The 22,679-nt window shown below is 42.3% G+C and overlaps 1 protein-coding gene and 1 long non-coding RNA gene across 8 annotated transcripts; one reads left to right on the forward strand and one right to left on the reverse strand.

Annotated features, from left to right (window-relative positions):
- Positions 1 to 66: 66 nt before the first annotated feature.
- On the forward strand, positions 67 to 20,418 carry LOC116261693 (uncharacterized). Of its 7 annotated transcripts, none has more exons than XM_050080092.1 (7): positions 67 to 256; positions 344 to 439; positions 3,275 to 3,368; positions 16,060 to 16,236; positions 17,675 to 17,724; positions 18,196 to 18,248; positions 19,703 to 20,418. In XM_050080092.1, exons 2-7 carry the CDS (start codon positions 403 to 405, stop codon positions 20,099 to 20,101), a joined length of 810 nt encoding a protein of 269 aa, XP_049936049.1. In that variant the 5' UTR covers positions 67 to 256; positions 344 to 402; the 3' UTR covers positions 20,102 to 20,418. The 7 variants fall into 7 exon arrangements, with proteins under 7 accessions (XP_049936049.1, XP_031496345.1, XP_031496346.1 ...); XM_031640485.2 differs by having other exon boundaries at positions 16,069 to 16,236; XM_031640486.2 differs by lacking the exon at positions 3,275 to 3,368.
- LOC126410453 (uncharacterized) lies at positions 3,380 to 16,053 on the reverse strand. The gene is made up of 3 exons (XR_007574472.1): positions 14,888 to 16,053; positions 6,316 to 6,390; positions 3,380 to 5,068 (listed from the first exon to the last, which is right to left on the reverse strand). It is a non-coding gene; the product is annotated as an uncharacterized LOC126410453 (long non-coding RNA).
- Positions 20,419 to 22,679: the final 2,261 nt, after the last annotated feature.

Consider the following 22,679-nt stretch of genomic DNA (forward strand, 5'->3'; position numbering starts at 1 on the left):
AGAAAATGTCCTAAGTAGCCCTTTTGAACGCGGGCGTCACAATCTCTCTCTCTCTCTCTCTCTCCTCCCCTCCACACGTCCCCCCGCCCACCCCTTCCTTTACTGTTCCTCCTCCTCCTCCTCCTCTTCCTTTTCTTCTTCTTCTTCTTCTTCCTCCTTTATGTTTGGTGCCTAGCTCCATTCACTGCAGAACCTAGTCTCCTGCAGCTTTCGGCTGGATTGGGAATAAAGCAACAAGCAATAGATTAACTGGAAGGTGATTTTTCCTTTGCTACTCTTTTACAATTTGAATGCCTACAAATCCATTTGGGATTTTATGCCACAGAGTTGTTAATGTTGCCAGGGTCTGGTAAATGATCTCTCTAATTCTGAGGGCACTCGTTGAGACAAAGCTTGTTAAATATGTTAACATCTTCACAATGTATCAAAAATAAGTTTGGTAAGTTCCTGTTAATTTTTGCTAAATACATAATATTTTGGTTCAGGTTGCGATTTGTTGTTAATTGAGGTTATCTTGTTATATCTAGGGCTATTAATAGTCTGATAGGTTCTATTTCACTCGCTTTATTCTTGCCTGACTCTCAACTATGAGTTGAATCTGCATCAAAACCAACTTTTGTGCTTTGTATAGAAGCAATAGAGTTTGGTGCTGTCAACAAGAGTATGAGTTAACTTTTGCCCTAGAAGACGAACATTTTCTTGAAGAATCTTTGTCGTTCTTTCTCTTCTTCCTTCTCCCCTTTCTTCTTCTATTCTTATTGGTTTATCGTGCATTGACTTGGCCATGTTGAGGCTTAAAGCTGTCGATGGGTTCTAATGTTTAAGTGATCCATTTTTCTTTTTATAATAATTTTCAGCTTTTCTAAATAAGTGGGCTAAATGAAATGAGTGCAGTAGTGTCACATGCAACTGACTCTTTAAAGTTTAAACCATGTTGTGCAAGAGTTATCTAATTTTATGTTTATTTTTTTTCTTTGTGATGGGACTTGTAGAGGTTAATCTCTTGGTTACTTAATGAGGAAAAAAAAGTGATCTCCCTTTTGCCATTTCTTGGCCTCTCATAGCCTTTTTAGTAATTGTTTCTTTCAGTTTACTGCCTTTTTCCTTATAGTGCTTTCACAAGCCTGCTTTTATCCTTTTTTTTTTTTGGTGGCAATTTGGCAAAACATATTTTTCATATCCTCCCAATGTCGTATGTGTTGCATATGAGGTTGTCAGTTAGGTTTCAGGTTGTATGATTGTAGAGTGTAAATTCTAGATATTGTTTTTATACTCTTACCATTTTGAACCTATTATAAAATTATAGCTAGTTCCTTAGGATCCGTTGCTGTATCTGGACTCTGTCTTTAGACAAGGTTTAGTCTGGTATCATTGTTTGTACTATGCTTTTTATTTTCATGGATGAAATGGCTTGTGCATCAGTTGCTAGTTCTGTTGTTGTTTGATGTTTTCTTCATTATATGGATAGAGCATGGGCAGTCTGAGAAGTATGCTGGTAATGTCTTATTGCCCCTATTTTGAACAGTTACTGGAAGTGTTTGAATTGAAATTCGAAATAGCTATGCTGTCTTAAATTTTATTGCTTTTGCTCCCCTTTGATTTCCAAATTCATGTTACTCATTTTTTATTATGAATATGAATGGACTTGGATTTTATACCTTTGAATGCAAAAAATTTATCATGTTAATCATTTTGAATCAAATAATTTCAAGGCCCCAAGATGAACTTCTAGGGCAATCATGGTGGTGGAAAAGGGGGTTGGAAAATGTACCATTCAGATACTCAAAATGCAATAATAAGTAATTATGGTTTTTTTAGATTATTTTTATTAGATGATCTTTGATAATGTGTATATAATGCATGCATCATTGGTTTGGTGTCGATGTAAAATGTAATGTTAATTGCTAATGGCACATTTGTTAATAGATTGCAGTGAAATAAAATTTTCTCTCAATTATCTATCTATTGTAAATATCTAGCCTAGCTTTTATATATTTTTGCTTTATTAGTATATGCATATGTATTATGATTTATATTCACATAAATTGTTGTTGAAATGCAAGGACCAAAGTGAAAATGTACTGGACGAGCACTTTTCTCTGACTGCTGGTTGGCTGATTGATTACATGGTGATCATTGTCATTCTCAAGTCATGAAATTTTATAAAAAGACAAGTTTCCTTTTTGGTCATTTGACTGTTATTATATATATTTAATTATTTATTATTTTATTAAGCTTTATATCTAAACACTTTGAGGCGGTTTGTATTTGATGAATTGGAAACTTATACTTCAATTAAATTTGTTTTGTTTATAATAAAACAATGTCTTTTCCATAATATATGGATTTTAGGTTTTCTCTCTCTCTCTCTCTCACACACTTTGTACATGCATGTAAAAAAAAGAAAGAACAAGAAAGGGAAAAGATAGACAGAATATTTTTTTGGATTGTATTTTTTATATTTTTATTGTATATGTTTTCATTATACATGGACTTTTGGCTGTTTCTATTTGTGTGTGTCTCTGTGTGTGTGTGTGTGTATATATATATATATATATATATATATATATATAGAGAGAGAGAGAGAGAGAGAGAGTATACTTTTATTGATTTACATACTTTTATATATTTTATCAGGTATTTTCTTATATTGTATGTGAATTTTAGGTCATTTATATGTGTAGAGAGAGAGAGAGAGAGTAATTTTTAACTTTTTTTCATAACATGTAGATTTTTAGGTTGTTTGTATGTATAGAGAGAGAGTGAACATTTTTTATTGCCTCGGATATTTATTACATATTTTGTGTGATATTTTCTTTCATCATATGTGAATTTTAGGTTGTTTATACTTTATATGTTAGAGAGAAACAAAAGCAAATATTTTTATTAGTTCACATTTTTCTTATATGTTTTATCATGTGTTTGTATGTGGGGAGAGAGAGAGGGGGAAAGAGAGAGAGAGAGAGAAAGAGAGATGCAAACCGTCTGTTAAACATGCACGTTCAATGATTTAAACAAATGTTAGGTAACACAAGTTGAATAGGCTTACTAAACAAATGCTGGACAGAATTACAACTTGTCGATATGGACAAGAACTCTTTGTTCCTAGAACACATGTTCGAATGACACTTGTTTTTGCAACCAAACGGTATCTAAGCGGTTCTAGAGAGGCAATATGCACTTATATTTTGGATCTAGCTAGTGGCTCCTGTACGGCCCACTATGTTCTAGTCAAACCAACTCACAGACACACAGGCTGCCTGACCCCTTGCAGAGTTGAAGCCCTTCAAAACTCTTCTGTTGCAGTCGGACTCCTTACCATCACGGCCGCCCACCTTCCGGCCCGCTTACTCTGTTGCTGCATGCCGGCGAGTGTCTCTTTCCCTCTGCCTATGCGTGTGACTTTTGTATATTTTTCCTCACAGTTTTGTTGCCTTTTATGGCTTTTACTATTTTTTCAGTATGTTTGTTCTTTTAGGCAGTGTTATATCTATCATACAATACGGGGCCATATCGTATGATGCGTGCCGTTGCTTTTTAAATTTACGATACGATACACCACTTGGATCGCAAACAAGTGGTGTCTCTAATGTGTATCACTTGTATCGTGCGATACACAACCTGTATCGTACGATACATGATACACCCCGTATTGCACGATACATGTCTATTTTGAAAGATATGGAGTTAAGAGTTAAGACCACCCTTTTTCAAACTATTTTTTAAAATTTGCCTCCCTCTTCATTTCTGAACATATCTAATAGTTGAAGGAGGGGGACATTGTTTGATTTGAGGGCAGATTTATGCATGGATGATTGATTCTTGTTTAGATAAAGAGGGTTTATATCTTCTACGAAATATGAAAATGAGAATGAGATGATAAAGATTATGAATGAAGCTGTTTTCATTTGTTATTTGCATTAACATTGAACAATTTTGTCCTGTGATGTGGACGTATAGTGTACGTAAAACTTGGGTTTTGATATGTGTTGGATCTTATGTGTTAGCCACCAGCCAAGGCACATTTATAAGACCCCTGAACTCACTCACGCAGGCCCTAATCCCTGATTAGGCTTCTTCCTCCCAGAGGAAAGACACTTCAACTTCAGCAATAGCCTTAATTACAGCTGCCTAATCCTTATTTATAGCTGTTCCTGGGTTAGTCTAGTGGACCCAACCCGCAACCCAAGGCCCGATCACTATCATTATGACTTACTTGTGAGTTATTATGTAGATCATCTTATAAATTATGTTCCTTGATGTCTTAGATCATGCTGTGTTACTATATGATATTATGACCACCCATTAATGTTTGTGAAGTAACTTCATACCTATAATAAGCCTGCCATTACATATAACATGTTTTTTCATTAAAAAACATATTTTTTTTCTTTATTTATCTTTTCTTTCTCTATTTTTTATTTTTTATCTTTTATTTTTTTGAATTAAAAAAATAAATTTATGATACACATACAATTACGATACAACATATCTATTGGCCGGACCGATACAACTTATGATACACTTTTTACAACATTGCTTTTAGGGCTCTTTTTTATTATTCGGCATACTGGTAGTTATGAATTTCCAGTGCATTATGTGTCGTATCATGTTGTTGTCTATGCATTTTGGTGTAATTGATCAAGATGAATAATCTACCGCTGTGTTGTTCGATATGCTCAACCCGCTTCCTCTCCTGACACTTCAAGGTAGCTGATTTGGAGTTGTGTTGAACTGCACTTGTCACACCCCGACCTTTTTGACACTCAAACATTTTTTTTTTCTAACATCCAACATCGAGGTGTGACTACACAATAGTTCAAAAAGGAATGAGCCAAGCAATTCAAAACAATGGGGCAAGCTTTCCATTATATAGCATTTCAATTCAATTGTACATTTGACAAAAATGCCCCAAAATCACAACATCGATGCCTCATCAAAACAAGGCATCAGTAAAACCAAAAACACGACGCGCCGGCACTACAAGAACAAAACAAAACCCAAAACCTCCCCAGTAGGATGTGAGTGTAGCCATCTGCTCAGCCTGCTGCCCCGGGTACACCAAAACCTGAAAAAAGGAAACAACTGAAGGCTTAGCCTTCGCAGTATGGCAACAAGCCAGAAAAATGCCAAACCCTCTCAAGTAAGGCTCAAATAAAGGGACAAATATCAACCCATCTATCGTCATGTCGCGTCTGAGTGCGACACGTAAAAGCCACTTGATGGCCACACTAACACAACATCAGTCACATGCGAAGCATGCTTAAACATAACACTTGCATTCATATCAATCACATATACGTCAGTCACATGCATTCTATCAAACACTTTGCATTTTCATTAACTTTAGTGCATTAACAGTTCCTGTGGGTGCAACACAGGCACGTGCACACCGCGGGCGGCCTACAGCCGAGAGACAACCCCCGTGGTGGCCCATAACAGTATGGATCCATTTCACCCGCTGCAGCGGTAGAGCACTCATCCCTGGATGTGTGACGTCCAAGGTGAGATACTCAGCCTTCCCTAGGACACCCAGGTTGGGAAGGCAGGAGCCCAACGCTCCAAGCACAACACACAACAGAACCCTGGGGCCTTGCACCGCCTGCGCTCTGACAGGCGAGACCAGTGGCAATCAAGGGGGACGTCTCCCAAACACATAGCCACATCCCACTGGCCTCTCATCTCTTAGTTATTCATTCTTATCATTACAGTTACACATTCACAAGAAGACTGGCTAACACACGAGGTTAGTACACTTCCCGAGTGCACCCACACCTCCGATTACCTCCACATGAGGTCTATACATACAGTAACAGTCATTGCTAGCCGTCATACCATACGGGTACAACTACCCTCCAAACATCCATTTGCATCATTGCCCATGGCAATGCATATGCAACAACATACACATTTATATCAATCATCACATCAGTCATGTCAATCACCTCTTTGAAAAACATAGCCAATCCACAGAGAGTAGTCTCGATCTGCGGTTGGCTCGTAGCTGTCCTATGCAGTTATCATTCTATGATGCTTTCTAATGCACAATTGGGGTCGAGGAGACACTCGACTCGATACCCCACCTCATCTGTCCTAAACAGATATCAATTCTAGCATGCACATGCCAATGCGTAACATTTTTAAATCGAATGACTAATAATCTTTCTAACCCATTCATATCATGTAAGCAACATACACATACTCAATCACAAAACCGTCAATCAATTAACATCACAATCTTAGGATCCCTTGATCCTAGGAGCACCCAATCACACAATTGCCCCAGGCAGGAATTTGCCTGGAAAGTTGCCATACCTGTGGCGCGCTCACCAAATTCTTCAAAATGCCTCAAGCTTCGAACTCAAGGTCGACGGGATGAGCCCGGTGCACCTGCAAACATAAACAAGAATAAGGTTTCTACTAGATTCCTACACCAATCAAACAGAAATGAACAGATACAAAAATAGAATCCTTGAGGCACGTGACAGCGCCTCAAGAGGGCATCGACAGGTAGTGTCGACCAACGGGCTCTCCACAAGGCCTCCTCCTTTACGTCTTGACGTTGCCTTGAATTATCAAGGCCTTCAACCATCAATCAAACCGTCACTAAATCCTTCCTCAATAACGTTCTTTAAGTAAGACATCAACCTCAAGTCACATCCCAAAACGCATATATCCCTCATTAACTTCATGATACACCCGTTCACCGAAGTCTGCGCTACACTCCCTAAGACGGTTCCAAAACTTCCCCACAACCTCACAATCTCTACCATGTTTCCTTAAAGCTTCGAACTTAATCCATCATGCTAAAACGATCAATAAGTACATGAATCATCACTTTCCAACGCAAATCCTAAGTTTCTCCCAAAAACAAAATTACTAACATGCGTCCCAAAATCATCAATTCTAAGCTCTAGCATGCTCGAACCATAATTATACATGCTCTAAAAGATAAATACTCATCATTTTGAGCTTGATTAGGTATTGCTCACCCCAAACAAGCGTCCAAACTGCTACAACCCTTCTAGCAACCACTTCACACGTCCGATCAAGTGCCAATGCTCGAGATTGCTTGCTGTCGCTGCTCACTACACACCCTACTAGCAGGTAAGAGGGGAAAAACGTCCCCTAAACTGCAAACCAACCCCAAACGCCCAAAAAGTTTAACACAAACTCTGTTGCTAGGAAAGACCCACGGTAGTAGTTGGGGAAAAAAAAACTGAAATAAACAAAGAAAAGGGACGCTGACAGAGAGGAGAGACAGAGAGAGGAAGGGTTCGGTCAAGGGGGAAAACAGCCGTGGGGTGAGAAGAGAGAGAAAGAGCAGGCGGGGGAGTGCGGGTGAGTGAGAAGAGGGTCGAGCGGTAGAGAACCAGCGGAAAGAGGGGAAAGAAAATGGCGAGAGAGAAGAAGAGGGGACGTGCGGCAGAGAGCAAAACAGAAAAAAAAGGCATGAGTGGCAGAGCAAGAAAAATCGCACGAGAGAGAGAGGGTTTACCCAGCAGCCGCCGCCGCCGTCGCCGCTGCCACCTCCGTCGCCGTCGCCGTCGCCGTTCCAGCCACCACCACCCGACCGTCACTCTCCTCCCTCTGCGCTGCCACAGGAGACCACCGGAGACAACGAAGAAGGAAGGGAAAGGCGAGGGAGAAGGGCCTCGCGTCGGGCCCTTACGCGAGTGGGGGTCGGTTCCGGGTCTGGACCCTAGCTCGACCCGACCCGTCGAACCAACGAGCATTACATCCTACCCTCCTAAAAAGAAAATTTCGTCCTCGAAATTTAGCTCATACCTCAATGCAAGAACAAGTGCGGATATCTCTTCCGCATGTCTTCCTCATGCTCCCATGTACTCTCCTTCAACCCATGGTACTGCCATTCCACTTTCACTAAAGGAATCCTCTTGGTGCGAAGCACTTGCTCTCGATGATCCACAATTCTAATGGGCTGTTCTTCCATTGTCAAATCATCTTGTACTAGAATACCTTGAAAATCAATAACATGTGTCGGGTCGGGTATGTATTTTCGAAGCATGGAAACATGGAAAACGTCATGAACATGACTCAAATCTGGTGGTAACGCCAATCTGTATGTCACCTCCCCAATCTTCTCTAATATCTCAAAAGGTCCTACAAACCTCGGGCTCAATTTTCCCTTCGCACCAAAGCGAAAAACACCCTTAGTAGGAGAAATCTTTAAAAACACATGATCACCCACCTCAAAAGCCAATTCTCTACGACGAATGTCAGCATAACTTTTCTGTCTACTCTGAGCAGTCAACAACTTCTTTCTTATCAATTCCACTTGGTCGGTGTAGTGTTGCAAAACTAAAGGGCTTTCGATCTTACCATCACCCAACTCGGCCCAACAAGTTGGCGATCTGCACGGTCTTCCATACAAAGCCTCAAAAGGTGCCATCCCAATACTAGAGTGGTAACTGTTATTGTAAGCAAATTCTGCCAGTTTCACATGTTTGTCCCATTCTCCTTTCCACTCTAAGACACATGCACGCAACATGTCTTCTAAGGTCTGAATAGTCCTCTCTGATTGCCCATCAGTTTGGGGATGAAATGCTGTGCTCATCTTAAGCTTGGTACCCAAAGCCCTCTGTAATTGCCCCCAAAACCTAGAGGTAAAACGCGGATCTCGATCCGAAATGATAGACTTTGGCACTCCATGCAATCTCACTATCTCGCCAATATACAACTCTGCGAGACTTTCTAATGATTGACTGATTCTGATTGGCAGAAAGTGGGCGGACTTCGTAAGTCGATCAACAATCACCCATATGGCATTCTGTTGTCTTTTGGTACGAGGTAACCCAACCACAAAATCCATCGTAATGTCTTCCCATTTCCACACTGGAATATCGATTCTTTGCAACAAGCCTCCTGGCCGCTGATGTTCTGCTTTTACCTGTTGGCAAATCAAGCACTTTGCCACATATTCTGCAATTTCACGCTTCATTCCAGGCCACCAAAAATTTCTTCTCAAATCTTGAAACATCTTTGTACTGCCCGGGTGAATAGAAAACTTAGATTTGTGAGCTTCATCAAGCAACAGACGCTTCACCCCTTCATCTCTAGGAACCCATAATCTCTGCCGAAAACGCAATGAACCATCTTCATCTTGATGCCAAAGAGAATCGTTCTTCTGGCTTGCTTCCATGTTCTTAGCAAACTCTGGATCTTCCTTTTGTTTCATTACAAGTTCTTCCATCAAAGGACGCCGAATCAAGGCCGTCATCGTTGCCTTGTGCTCATCACTAATGCAAGGCTGCCAAGCTATCACATCTTGCAATAATGTCCAAGAACGAGTCAACATACTGTACATTGTCGCCTTGGCATGCCTGCTCAACGCATCTGCCACCACGTTCGCCTTGCCTGGATGATACGATATGGTGAAATCATAATCCTTTAAATATTCCATCCATCTTCTTTGCCTCAAGTTGAGATCCCTTTGTGAGGATATATACTTCAGGGACTTGTGATCTGTAAACACCTCGAATGTTGCACCATAAAGATAGTGTCTCCACATCTTCAATGCGAACACGACTGCTCCCAATTCCAAATCATGAGTGGGATAGTGCTGCTCATGGGTCTTCAACTGTCTTGATGCATAAGCCACTACACGGCCATGCTGCATCAACACACAACCATAACCGATCCCCGAAGCATCAGTGTACACCACAAAACCGGAATGACCTGATGGAAGCGTCAGAATAGGGGCAGAAGTAAGCTTGTCCTTTAGAGTTTGAAAACTCTTCTCACAATGTTCATTCCACACAAACTTCATCCCTTTTCTCAATAGCTTAGTCATGGGCGTAGCTATTTTCGAAAAGTCTTGTATGAACCTGCGATAGTATCCTGCCAATCCCAAAAAGCTTCTAACCTCAGTTACACTGCAAGGTGTTCTCCAGTCCTGAACAGCTGACACCTTAGCCGGATCGACGGATACTCCATCCTTCGAGATCACATGACCCAGAAAGTTTACCTTCTCTAACCAAAATTCACATTTTGAGTATTTGGCGTAAAGCTTGTGCTTGCGCAAAAGACCTAACACACTTCTCAAGTGGTCTCTGTGCTCTGCCTCACTCTCTGAGTACACCAAAATATCATCAACAAACACAATAACAAAACAATCCAAGAACTCTTGGAAAACCCGATTCATGAGGTCCATGAACGTTGCGGGAGCATTAGTCAACCCAAAAGGCATGACCCTGAATTCATAATGTCCATACCTAGTTCGAAAGGCAGTCTTAGAAACATCTTCCTCCCGTATCAATAGTTGATGGTAGCCTGTCCTCAGATCGATCTTAGAGAAAACCTTTGCATTCCTAAGCTGATCAAACAAGTCTTCAATTCTTGGAAGCGGATACTTATTCTTGATGGTGACTTGATTCAACATACGATAATCTATACACAAGCGCATAGTCCCATCTTTCTTTTTCACAAACAGTACAGGTGCTCCCCAAGGAGACACGCTAGGTCAGATGAAGCCCTTATCTAAGAGCTCCTGCAGTTGCTTCTTCAACTCTTCTAACTCTGCTGGTGCCATACGGTAGGGTGCCTTAGAAATGGGAGTTGTCCCTGGTAACAACTCTATCTTGAACTCCACTTCTCGAGTTGGAGGCAAACTCGACAATTCTTCAGGAAACACATCAGGATACTCACTCACCACGGCAACATCCTGCAATATCATCCGTTCAGCCTCATTGATCAACACATTGACCAAGAAGGCAACGCTTCCACCTTCTATCCATCGCTTAGCCTTCAATGCAGACACCAATATCTTATCAGTTCGACTGGCCCTACGTGCACGAAATTCCACAGGCTGCATCTCATTAGTCAACATCTGTATCTGCTTCTTCCTGCAATCTATAATGGCATAATGCGCATACAACCAATCCATACCCAAAATCACATCAAACTCATTGAGACCGAGGATCACCAACTGTGCAGGTAGGTGAAATTGAAGGATTTCCACGTCCACATCAGGAAGATACTCACGACACGACTCTTGAGCATGCATCGGACTAACAACTTTTAAAACATACGGCATTCTTCTAGCCGACACTTCGAGTGAGGTAGCAAATCGACTAGATATAAAAGAATGTGTCGCTCCTGGATCAAATAACACTCTAGCAAAATGAGAACTGACAAGTAAAGTACCTTCAACGAGGTCGTGTGCCTGGAGCTCCTCCACAGTAGTAGCGTAGACACGTCCCGACGTCTGTCGTGCGCTAGAAGAACCGGCTTCAGGCTTCTTCAAATCTCGTTCTTTCTTCAACGGGCAATCCTTGATGAAGTGTCCCATACTTCCGCAGTGTAAACAAGCCCCAGTCACCCGATAGCACGGCTTCCCGAGGTGCACACGAGAACAAGTGGGGCACTTCTGAGAAGTCGGAGTGGCCACTGACCCCTGGGTGGCCTCACTACGGGTAGACTGGTTCCGTCTGAAAGTTCGGTCATCCCGCCTCTCATAAGGCCTTGTCCTGCCCGCAAAGTGTTGGCGCTTTACCTGTGTTCGTCCACCTTGTGAATGCTGGCCTGCTTTCTTCTGATGATCCTTCTGTGTCCTCACCCAATCTTCTTCTATGCATCGTGCCATTGTAACCGCCTCATCCAAGTCACGAGGTCTACTTGTCAACACTTTGCTTCGTAGTCCATCTCGCAGCCCGCGCACAAACTTGCCCGCTCTGGCCTCATCGGTAGTGTAAAGGTGTGGGCAATACACCTCCAAGTGCCGATATCTCGAAATGTACTCTTCTAAGCTCGACTGATTCTGCTGCAAATCCAGAAACTCCTGCATTTTCTTGTCTCTGGCATACACCGGAAAGTATGTGCTGAAGAAGGAATCTCTGAACTGCCTCCATGAGATTGACCCTTGGCCAGCGAACCGAATCTCACTAGTTGATTGCCACCAATTCTTGGCATCACCCTTCAACAAATAGGAGCCATAGTTCACTCTATCTTCTTCTGGCACCTTCAGAAGCCCAAAAATACGTTCAACCTCTTCAATCCAGTCCTTTGCCTTGTCATGACTGCCCCCTCCTGAGAAGATAGGCGGCTGCATCGCCATAAACTGCTGATAAGACACTGTCGTTGCCTTCTCCCGAACTGGAGCACTGGTGTCCCCCGAAGGAGATGCGTTACTTCTCTGATTACCGACCATAGACTGCATTAACGTGGTCAGCGTCTGCAACGTGGTCAGCAATATAGTCTGCTGATCCACTGGCGGAGTCTGTCTCGGTGGGGTTTGGGCACCCCCACCTAGCTGGGCATACTGGGGCTCTGACGCACCGTCACCCCGCGGAGTATGTGCATCAGAATGGGTTGGGCTGGGCTCTCTATGTGCCTCTGAAGACGGCCCAGCTCGCTTCTTACCCCTACGATGATATTCCATCTGTACAAACAAGATCCTTAATTCTCAAATCACGACCAATACCAAACTCACAAGTCAAATCACAACGTGCATTAGCACGAAGTTCAAAACACAGATCACATTACATACCTATACTTGAAAAATCAAAACTACAATAACCAACTAATCAAACAAATGCGTACCTGGGCAACACGACTTCACAGATAGGCTTTAACTCACATCCATAATGGGGTTTGCCATGGCTCTGATACCAAAACTGTCACACCCCGACCTTTTTGACACTCAAACATTTTTTTTTTCTAACATCCAACATCGAGGTGTGACTACACAATAGTTCAAAAAGGAATGAGCCAAGCAATTCAAAACAATGGGGCAAGCTTTCCATTATATAGCATTTCAATTCAATTGTACATTTGACAAAAATGCCCCAAAATCACAACATCGATGCCTCATCAAAACAAGGCATCAGTAAAACCAAAAACACGACGCGCCGGCACTACAAGAACAAAACAAAACCCAAAACCTCCCCAGTAGGATGTGAGTGTAGCCATCTGCTCAGCCTGCTGCCCCGGGTACACCAAAACCTAAAAAAAGGAAACAACTGAAGGCTTAGCCTTCGCAGTATGGCAACAAGCCAGAAAAATGCCAAACCCTCTCAAGTAAGGCTCAAATAAAGGGACAAATATCAACCCATCTATCGTCATGTCGCGTCTGAGTGCGACACGTAAAAGCCACTTGATGGCCACACTAACACAACATCAGTCACATGCGAAGCATGCTTAAACATAACACTTGCATTCATATCAATCACATATACGTCAGTCACATGCATTCTATCAAACACTTTGCATTTTCATTAACTTTAGTGCATTAACAGTTCCTGTGGGTGCAACACAGGCACGTGCACACCGCGGGCGGCCTACAGCCGAGAGACAACCCCCGTGGTGGCCCATAACAGTATGGATCCATTTCACCCGCTGCAGCGGTAGAGCACTCATCCCTGGATGTGTGACGTCCAAGGTGAGATACTCAGCCTTCCCTAGGACACCCAGGTTGGGAAGGCAGGAGCCCAACGCTCCAAGCACAACACACAACAGAACCCTGGGGCCTTGCACCGCCTGCGCTCTGACAGGCGAGACCAGTGGCAATCAAGGGGGACGTCTCCCAAACACATAGCCACATCCCACTGGCCTCTCATCTCTTAGTTATTCATTCTTATCATTACAGTTACACATTCACAAGAAGACTGGCTAACACACGAGGTTAGTACACTTCCCGAGTGCACCCACACCTCCGATTACCTCCACATGAGGTCTATACATACAGTAACAGTCATTGCTAGCCGTCATACCATACGGGTACAACTACCCTCCAAACATCCATTTGCATCATTGCCCATGGCAATGCATATGCAACAACATACACATTTATATCAATCATCACATCAGTCATGTCAATCACCTCTTTGAAAAACATAGCCAATCCACAGAGAGTAGTCTCGATCTGCGGTTGGCTCGTAGCTGTCCTATGCAGTTATCATTCTATGATGCTTTCTAATGCACAATTGGGGTCGAGGAGACACTCGACTCGATACCCCACCTCATCTGTCCTAAACAGATATCAATTCTAGCATGCACATGCCAATGCGTAACATTTTTAAATCGAATGACTAATAATCTTTCTAACCCATTCATATCATGTAAGCAACATACACATACTCAATCACAAAACCGTCAATCAATTAACATCACAATCTTAGGATCCCTTGATCCTAGGAGCACCCAATCACACAATTGCCCCAGGCAGGAATTTGCCTGGAAAGTTGCCATACCTGTGGCGCGCTCACCAAATTCTTCAAAATGCCTCAAGCTTCGAACTCAAGGTCGACGGGATGAGCCCGGTGCACCTGCAAACATAAACAAGAATAAGGTTTCTACTAGATTCCTACACCAATCAAACAGAAATGAACAGATACAAAAATAGAATCCTTGAGGCACGTGACAGCGCCTCAAGAGGGCATCGACAGGTAGTGTCGACCAACGGGCTCTCCACAAGGCCTCCTCCTTTACGTCTTGACGTTGCCTTGAATTATCAAGGCCTTCAACCATCAATCAAACCGTCACTAAATCCTTCCTCAATAACGTTCTTTAAGTAAGACATCAACCTCAAGTCACATCCCAAAACGCATATATCCCTCATTAACTTCATGATACACCCGTTCACCGAAGTCTGCGCTACACTCCCTAAGACGGTTCCAAAACTTCCCCACAACCTCACAATCTCTACCATGTTTCCTTAAAGCTTCGAACTTAATCCATCATGCTAAAACGATCAATAAGTACATGAATCATCACTTTCCAACGCAAATCCTAAGTTTCTCCCAAAAACAAAATTACTAACATGCGTCCCAAAATCATCAATTCTAAGCTCTAGCATGCTCGAACCATAATTATACATGCTCTAAAAGATAAATACTCATCATTTTGAGCTTGATTAGGTATTGCTCACCCCAAACAAGCGTCCAAACTGCTACAACCCTTCTAGCAACCACTTCACACGTCCGATCAAGTGCCAATGCTCGAGATTGCTTGCTGTCGCTGCTCACTACACACCCTACTAGCAGGTAAGAGGGGAAAAACGTCCCCTAAACTGCAAACCAACCCCAAACGCCCAAAAAGTTTAACACAAACTCTGTTGCTAGGAAAGACCCACGGTAGTAGTTGGGGAAAAAAAAACTGAAATAAACAAAGAAAAGGGACGCTGACAGAGAGGAGAGACAGAGAGAGGAAGGGTTCGGTCAAGGGGGAAAACAGCCGTGGGGTGAGAAGAGAGAGAAAGAGCAGGCGGGGGAGTGCGGGTGAGTGAGAAGAGGGTCGAGCGGTAGAGAACCAGCGGAAAGAGGGGAAAGAAAATGGCGAGAGAGAAGAAGAGGGGACGTGCGGCAGAGAGCAAAACAGAAAAAAAAGGCATGAGTGGCAGAGCAAGAAAAATCGCACGAGAGAGAGAGGGTTTACCCAGCAGCCGCCGCCGCCGTCGCCGCTGCCACCTCCGTCGCCGTCGCCGTCGCCGTTCCAGCCACCACCACCCGACCGTCACTCTCCTCCCTCTGCGCTGCCACAGGAGACCACCGGAGACAACGAAGAAGGAAGGGAAAGGCGAGGGAGAAGGGCCTCGCGTCGGGCCCTTACGCGAGTGGGGGTCGGTTCCGGGTCTGGACCCTAGCTCGACCCGACCCGTCGAACCAACGAGCATTACAGCACTGGATTCAAGTGGTGATACTGGTGAGAGAGAGAGGATCGTCAACCATATTTGAGTGTGCTGTATTCGTGAACCGAATGGCAAGCCACTCTCTCAGGCAGTCGAACCGATTCTCAAGCCACTTTCATGTGGGTTGTTGTTGATCCTCTGTACCATAATCACAGCTTTGTCAATGAGGAAAGAAGTGTTCGAGAAACATTAGAAACATATAAATTCTGATCATGGTAGTGTTAAGTGGTCTTGCTAAGTTGTGAACTCTACCAGGCTACTAAATGAAGGCCAAGTGTCCTTTACTCCATTTTGGTGATTGATTAATAATGATATTCAGATTCTAATTGATTTATATATTTGTATTTTCATGTTAGAATTTGACTTTGCAACTGATCATTTCCATTGGTTCTGCACTGCTGGTTTGGTGGTAGAGATGCCAGAATGAGGTGGTCAGGTTTGATGGGTGTTATTTCATCATTGAGGCTGAGTAGGAGGAGGAGCCTCTCTACTCAAAGAGAGGATTTGCCCTTTCCTCATGGAGATAAGCTCGACTTCATGACCGCTGCCAAGATACTTTTCACAACTCCTCCAAATCCCAAAAAATTTGGGTTAGTCTACCTATCCCCCTTTCTCAACCTTACTTGATTCTTCTCATATTTCCCTTTGAAACCTTTCTTCACTCCGTGATGCATGAATGCTTGTTTTATAGTCCCCTATATGTATTTGGAATATTGGCTTCAAAATTATATCTATGCTTTAGATTAATTGGAAACAGTGATAATAGATGTGTATATGGTTGTTCCTTACTCACACTGTGCTGATTCTTCTTGTTCTTTATCTGATTCAATCTTAGTTGTCAAATTAGTGAATAGTTGCCCAGTCAACTGGGCTAGTCAGCCAAATAGTTAGCAGGCTACGTCAACCCCACTACATGGGACCTTCTAGAACAAGGAGGTGCTTCTAGAATGTCAAATATGATTGGTGTGCGTACATGTGTACTATATCTTCTCCCCCCTCTCTCTCTCCCATACCTGTAGCTTTAGATCTGTGTATACTTTAGGTGTATGTGCCGCCTCATTAGTTTTATTTTAACCGACCGACATGATGGTTGGACAAACTCAAACAGACTAGTCTTCTTAGGGCGTTGACCAACCTGTGTTCATTTGCCAATTTTGATAAGAATTCAAGTTAATGATATCAGTTGCATACAGTCAGGTTGAAGAAGTTCCATGTTACAAGTGGGTAGGTTGTGTTGGAAATAATTATAAGGTTTTACTTTTCTATACAACCTGGCTTTTGGGATTTTCCCATCCTACCGTCTCAGGAATTACTACAGGCTAGTTGCAATATCTGATGGGATTTTTGTTTCATATAATTGCTTGATCTTTTTCTGACGTTAGACTTAAATCATTTAATCAGTGACATTGATATCAGTTTTTGTGACATTCTATCTAAAAACTTCCAGGTGCACCCCATTGCGCCTGCCATCTAGCTGTTAGGCAAATTAGCAAAAGTATGGAATTGATTATAGTGGTGCAGCTTGTGTCATAGAAGCAGGCTTTGGTATTGATAACAACAGGGGCATGGTTGGCACTACTCAACGACACTAAGAGAAGCATCTATGATGTATATGATTGTGCACATTTGACACCCTTGTATGTGGAATGACTATGCATTAGTATTGTATCAAGCATATAATTCATTGAATGACAGATCTGCTGTTTCATGGCACATGGCACTGCTTTGTCATTTTTACGTGCAGCATATGTGCTAATTCAGTTGCCCAATATAGTTTATACCTCTGGAAACTTTATGGCTCAAACTTCTGCGCATCATTTAGCATTGCTATAATAGTGTCTAAAATGTTATAATTAGGAAAATTTGATTTCCTGTGATTTTGGTTTCTCTCCATGGTGCATAACTGGGCTTCCTTCAGCATAATTTAAGGTGTAATTTGATCTATGGTGAAATTATAGTTGTAGTTTTGGATACTTTGTTGGAGCTAGGCATAATATAGTTCCTCTTCTTTGTGTTTCATATCTTCAGGATTGATTTCCATTTGGTACAATTCTTCTTTGCATGCATGCCTTCCTTAGGTATCATACTTGATCACTTTCCTCCTACTGTTCCTGCAAATCTTGATGAATCAATGCTTTATTGCTTCTTCGTTAATATATTGACGCATGTTGACAAATTCACTTTGTGGTCAAAAACACCTAGGCATGGGTGCCAGTTTAGATGCCTAGGCACCCCAAACAAAAATATTACTTTTTTAGATTCGACTCTAAAAGTAAATTGAATTTGTTTGTTATATCTTCTAATATGTGGTTAAGGTGGAGTTTCAAAACCCTTACTTTTCCTCTTTTTCTTCTTTCTCTCGTTTTCCTTTGTTCCTACTTTTTCTTTCAAATAGATCTGCCTAGGCCCCATCTCTCCCTGATTGGTTCTTTAAAGTTTAAACTATATAGAAATTCATGGGATTTTTGGAAATAGATTGCATATTCGCTCTGAAAGTCCTCATTTTTAGAGACATCTTCTGCTGAAATCCTTATTTCTGTTGCTGACAGCTGTATACCTGGTAGCACAATATGCACGTCATGACATCCGAAAGAGAGAAGCGGTGATCCTTCTAAACTCAAGTCTGAATTTTCTTGATGATTTTGGAAATAGAGTAGCCAGTTTGTTAGATTGATGTGCTTAATTTTGCAAGTTAAAGTTTATGATTGTCTGCTTTGATCTTTCTATACATCATCTGTTATTTATTGGATGGATAATCATTTTGTATTTAATATATTCTTGAACATGCTGGTGCAATAACCTAAGTTCAATTCTTATCCATACAATTCTTGTTAGACTTGCCTTGCTTGTATTAGTTGATGTTTCTGTATGTTGAAGCAAAATAAGTGTGGCGCTGTGGCCATATTCTTGCTACCAAAATTTGTTACAAATACATATATAGTAATGGGCGCGGTCAGGCGGCGGGCGGCGCCGCTCAATCGGCGCGCCAAGGAGGAGGAGACGGCTGCTGCTCTGATACCATGATAAGATTAGAAAGAATAATCTTTGATTAACCTCGAAATCTGCCCTAACTCCTCTTTATATAGACTAGAGGAGAGAGAGAAGTTACAAGAGAAACATCTAAAGGAAAAGTTATTACAAAAGTACCCTCTTAAACCTAAAACTGAATATAAACACATCTTAACAAGCGGCGAAGATGACTGCAACAGCGGACGGAGGCGTCGGGCGGAGAAGACAGCAACGGGCGGAGGCGTCGGGCGGAGAAGACAGCAACGGGCGGAGGCGTCGGGTGGAGAAGACAGCAACGGGCGGAGGCGTCGGGCGGAGAGGTCAGGACAGCGACTGGCAGAGGCGTCGGGTGGAGAGGTCAGCGACGGGCGGAGATGGGTGGACACGAGCGGGTGGAGGAAGCGCAGCGATGGGCGCGGTCAGGCGGCGGGCGGCGCCGCTCAATCGGCGCGCCAAGGAGGAGGAGACGGCTGCTGCTCTGATACCATGATAAGATTAGAAAGAATAATCTTTGATTAACCTCGAAATCTGCCCTAACTCCTCTTTATATAGACTAGAGGAGAGAGAGAAGTTACAAGAGAAACATCTAAAGGAAAAGTTATTACAAAAGTACCCTCTTAAACCTAAAACTGAATATAAACACATCTTAACAGTAACCATTCTTGTCAATCTTAAAGTACCTCATTGTCAACAAGTTCTTGAGTATGGTACTTGGTCTAGTATATTGGTCTCACCATTGTTGAATGATCTCTCTTGGAGATAATTTTGTCGACAAAACGTGGGCTTGTTTATGTTTCTCAAGGTGCTATTTTTATAGTTTCACATCTTTGTTGCCTTTCATCTCTAGTTTTTCATCTGATTGCTGTCTTCCCTTTTTGGTTTTCTGGCTTGTACTTTATTGGTTTTGGACCTTTAAACTGCCAATTATTCGGTTCTTAGTAGCCATTTGGCTAATGTCCTTCCATGGTTGATTTGCTTTAGTTTGATCATACTTAACCATGACAAAGAAAATGTGGTTGATCCATCCTTTCCAACCGATAAAATCAGGAATTGGAGATGAAGAAAAAGACTGAGGAAGAAACAAAAGAAAAAAATCTAGATTCAGACTCTGCAGATGCAGGGCAAGATCCAGATCTCGTTCAGGTAAAGAAGAGATTGGATGCTTTAGAGGAGTCTGTGAAAGAAATCGTGGACAAAACCAGAACACTTCCACAGAAGGGTGAGGATCAGTCCTCCAGCAAGCTGGACACTGTTTCTCCTCCTGACAGAAACAACAAAAGCAGCTCAGCTGCTGCTAATTCACAAACTGGCTCTTCCACTGAATCGAAAGTTAGTGTCTCAACATCAGGCCCGGCTCAGGAGTCGGTGGTTAAATCTCCTCCTGTTATTTCAGTTGACAAGGACGAGCAAAGAGGGAAGAGTGGTGATAAGAATGAGAAGTGCTAGGATCGTCAAACACGATCATCATGGATGAAAAGCATTTCTTCTAGGACAGTGAGAAAAAAGATGGAACTGCACAGCGACAACAGTTTTTCAAGGGAATCAACGCAATGTAGAGCCTGTGAATGTTCAAAAGTGTAATTCAGGGTGCATTTGTTCTGCAACATTACTGTTCTGGTAAAAGGGCGGATATAGCTGCCTATTCTGTTTTATTTAAATTTCGGACACTAAGGATAATGCTAAGTTGAAGCCGTTTCTTATCCATCTAGAATGTATATTTACTGAACTTACTTTCGATGTTAATGCAGCACAGAAGTTCTCAATCGGAATTTAGTAACTAAGCTGGCTGCAGATGAAACGAACTCTCTTAAAGACCCCAAACGTGTGCACCTGACAAGGATCACTCGGTACTCAAAACTCTTCGTTTACTAAAATTGAAAGGGAAAACACACAGGTTTTGGAGCGGTAAAAGAGCAGCTATTAAACCCTTAAGATATACTCAACACCTGCGAGAAACGAACAGTAGCTCCCCGTCTGACAACCACCAAACCTGTCCACAGAAATTGGTTGATCTCTGTAATATGTGGAGTTTAGGTTCGCGAGTGGCTAATCCCATTGCTCTACATCCTCTCAGGGCACGGGTGCTTTATGGAGTTCATAATAGGCTGCTCCACGTCCTCCCAAGGCATAGGGCTGCTTTCTAGAGCTCATAGACTGCCGCTGAAATGAGTAGTTCATGGTGGTGAGAGATTCCTTGGAAAGGACAACAAGTTTCATCAGATCTTTCCAGCAAATAAGTTCAGGCAAATAACTTGATGGCAGGTGCCACCACCATTTCATGGGTGACGTGTTGTTGAATAAATCTATCTCTCAGCTATCTCCTCTCCGTCCCCTAGTAACATTGTCCCAACTGACAGCAGATCCGGTACGGCAGTCCCAATATTAGAGAAAAATCCATGGATAGCGTATTCTGATGCATTTGGCGACGATTTGGGGAATAAATACAGCCTGTGCTCCGAACAAGATAGTACGTGATTGATCATGATCGGCATCAATCACCGGCAGCCTGTTGCTTACGAGTGAAGATGAATCACCATCACCACTTGCGTAAGAGTGAATATGAATCTCCACCTCCACAAGTACTTTCTTGTCAGTAGAGATGAGTCTTCCCCTTCTTCCACCTGAACATATCTCTCAACCATCAAGAGAGCTATTCGATTGGGCTGTCAATGTACCTTCGCTGATTACTATATCGACATCAGTGGGTTGGCCCTAACTGATGGGTGGGGCTGGTAGGTCTACGTTTCGAACTCTTGTGACGTCAATTCTTTGTACTGCCAAAAAAAAAAAGGGAGAGAAGGGTGCACCCATATACAAGTTTGAAACATGGAGGGAGGAAGCAACACCGTCATGGACCTTGAGAACTGTTGCTGTTTGCCAAGGAATTCAATGCATTCCAAAAGGCATGGAAATCAATAACGCACAAGACTGTTGGGAAAGAAGGCAACATCCTAAAAGAATTCTGGGATGAGTTGATAAGTTTTTCGGTAAAGCACTTTAACCAATTCTCCTTCTTGATTAAATAACGATGGAGAAAGCAAGAAACCCTGTCTAAATCACCATGATACGTTGAACGACCAAGTTGCTTATCAATGGCAATGGCTAATAGGGCATTAGCTTTAAGGACTGGATCCAACATACACTCCATGCTCAGTGGGTTCATAATCTAGCCTGAAGGTTCCCTTTTTTTGGGGTTTCGACATATATCGTTATTAGTGATGACAGCAGTGTATCCTTTAACTTAAGTATCATATTCCACCACTTAAGATGGAGAGGCATGACACCCATGGGAAACGAACTAGAGACCTGCTCGTAGCCCAAACAAGCTATGCTATACCCCTTGACTCTGTTCGAATCTACTTTAGGGCAAATGCGTGCTACTAAGTTCCTACCTTTCCAAGCTTGGCAGTCCCGTATCCAATATCAACATCAATTACAACATCTTTACCTTCATTCTTTATCCTTAATGTCATCTTTAGCTACTTGACTGTTCCAATAGCTTGGCCTGTGGGTGGCCACATTGTTTGTTATTATTGGAGGGGAGAGTGATCGATTACTCCGTCTAAGCAGAATATCCTCCCCCATTGGTTTCATCAGATATGTGCACGTGGAGTTATTCATATGTCAGCAAATTCTCTCTCTTCTTACGGTGAACTTAGAATTGGATGGAAACAAGGAATTGTCCATTCATATTGTCTTTTAGAATATGATAGAAGATCTGACTATGGTATAAAACGTACAAAATCTACTATAATGATTTTGTTATTTTTAGTTGTACCAGATTCAATTTTGCTGCAACCACATATGGTTTGTGTGTCTGGTTGTGATTCACCTGCTTGCAATCCATTGCAGAACATCAAAGGGCCCCCAATGCCTTGGTTTCTCATGTTTATATACGCACACTTTTTTATTCTATTTTGTGTATAACATCTTGGGGTTCCCTTGGAGGCCGTTTAATAGAAACAACTTGTTACTAATCTGTTCGAGTGAATGAAATAGGTTCATAAAGCAGTGTTACAGTGTT

This window comes from Nymphaea colorata, chromosome 10, assembly GCF_008831285.2.
Source record: "Nymphaea colorata isolate Beijing-Zhang1983 chromosome 10, ASM883128v2, whole genome shotgun sequence".
NCBI classification, from domain to species: domain Eukaryota; kingdom Viridiplantae; phylum Streptophyta; class Magnoliopsida; order Nymphaeales; family Nymphaeaceae; genus Nymphaea; species Nymphaea colorata.

What these genes read in the sequence shown, in the direction of transcription:
- LOC116261693 (XM_050080092.1), top strand. Translation starts at nt 403, where the DNA reads ATGTTAACATCTTCACAATGTATCAAAAATAAGTTTG. An exon ending in ATGTATCAAAAATAAGTTTG is followed by an intron (nt 440 to 3,274) that starts GTAAGTTCCTGT and finishes GACCCCTTGCAG; the next exon opens with AGTTGAAGCCCTTCAAAACT. An exon ending in ACATCCGAAAGAGAGAAGCG is followed by an intron (nt 18,249 to 19,702) that starts GTGATCCTTCTA and finishes CGATAAAATCAG; the next exon opens with GAATTGGAGATGAAGAAAAA.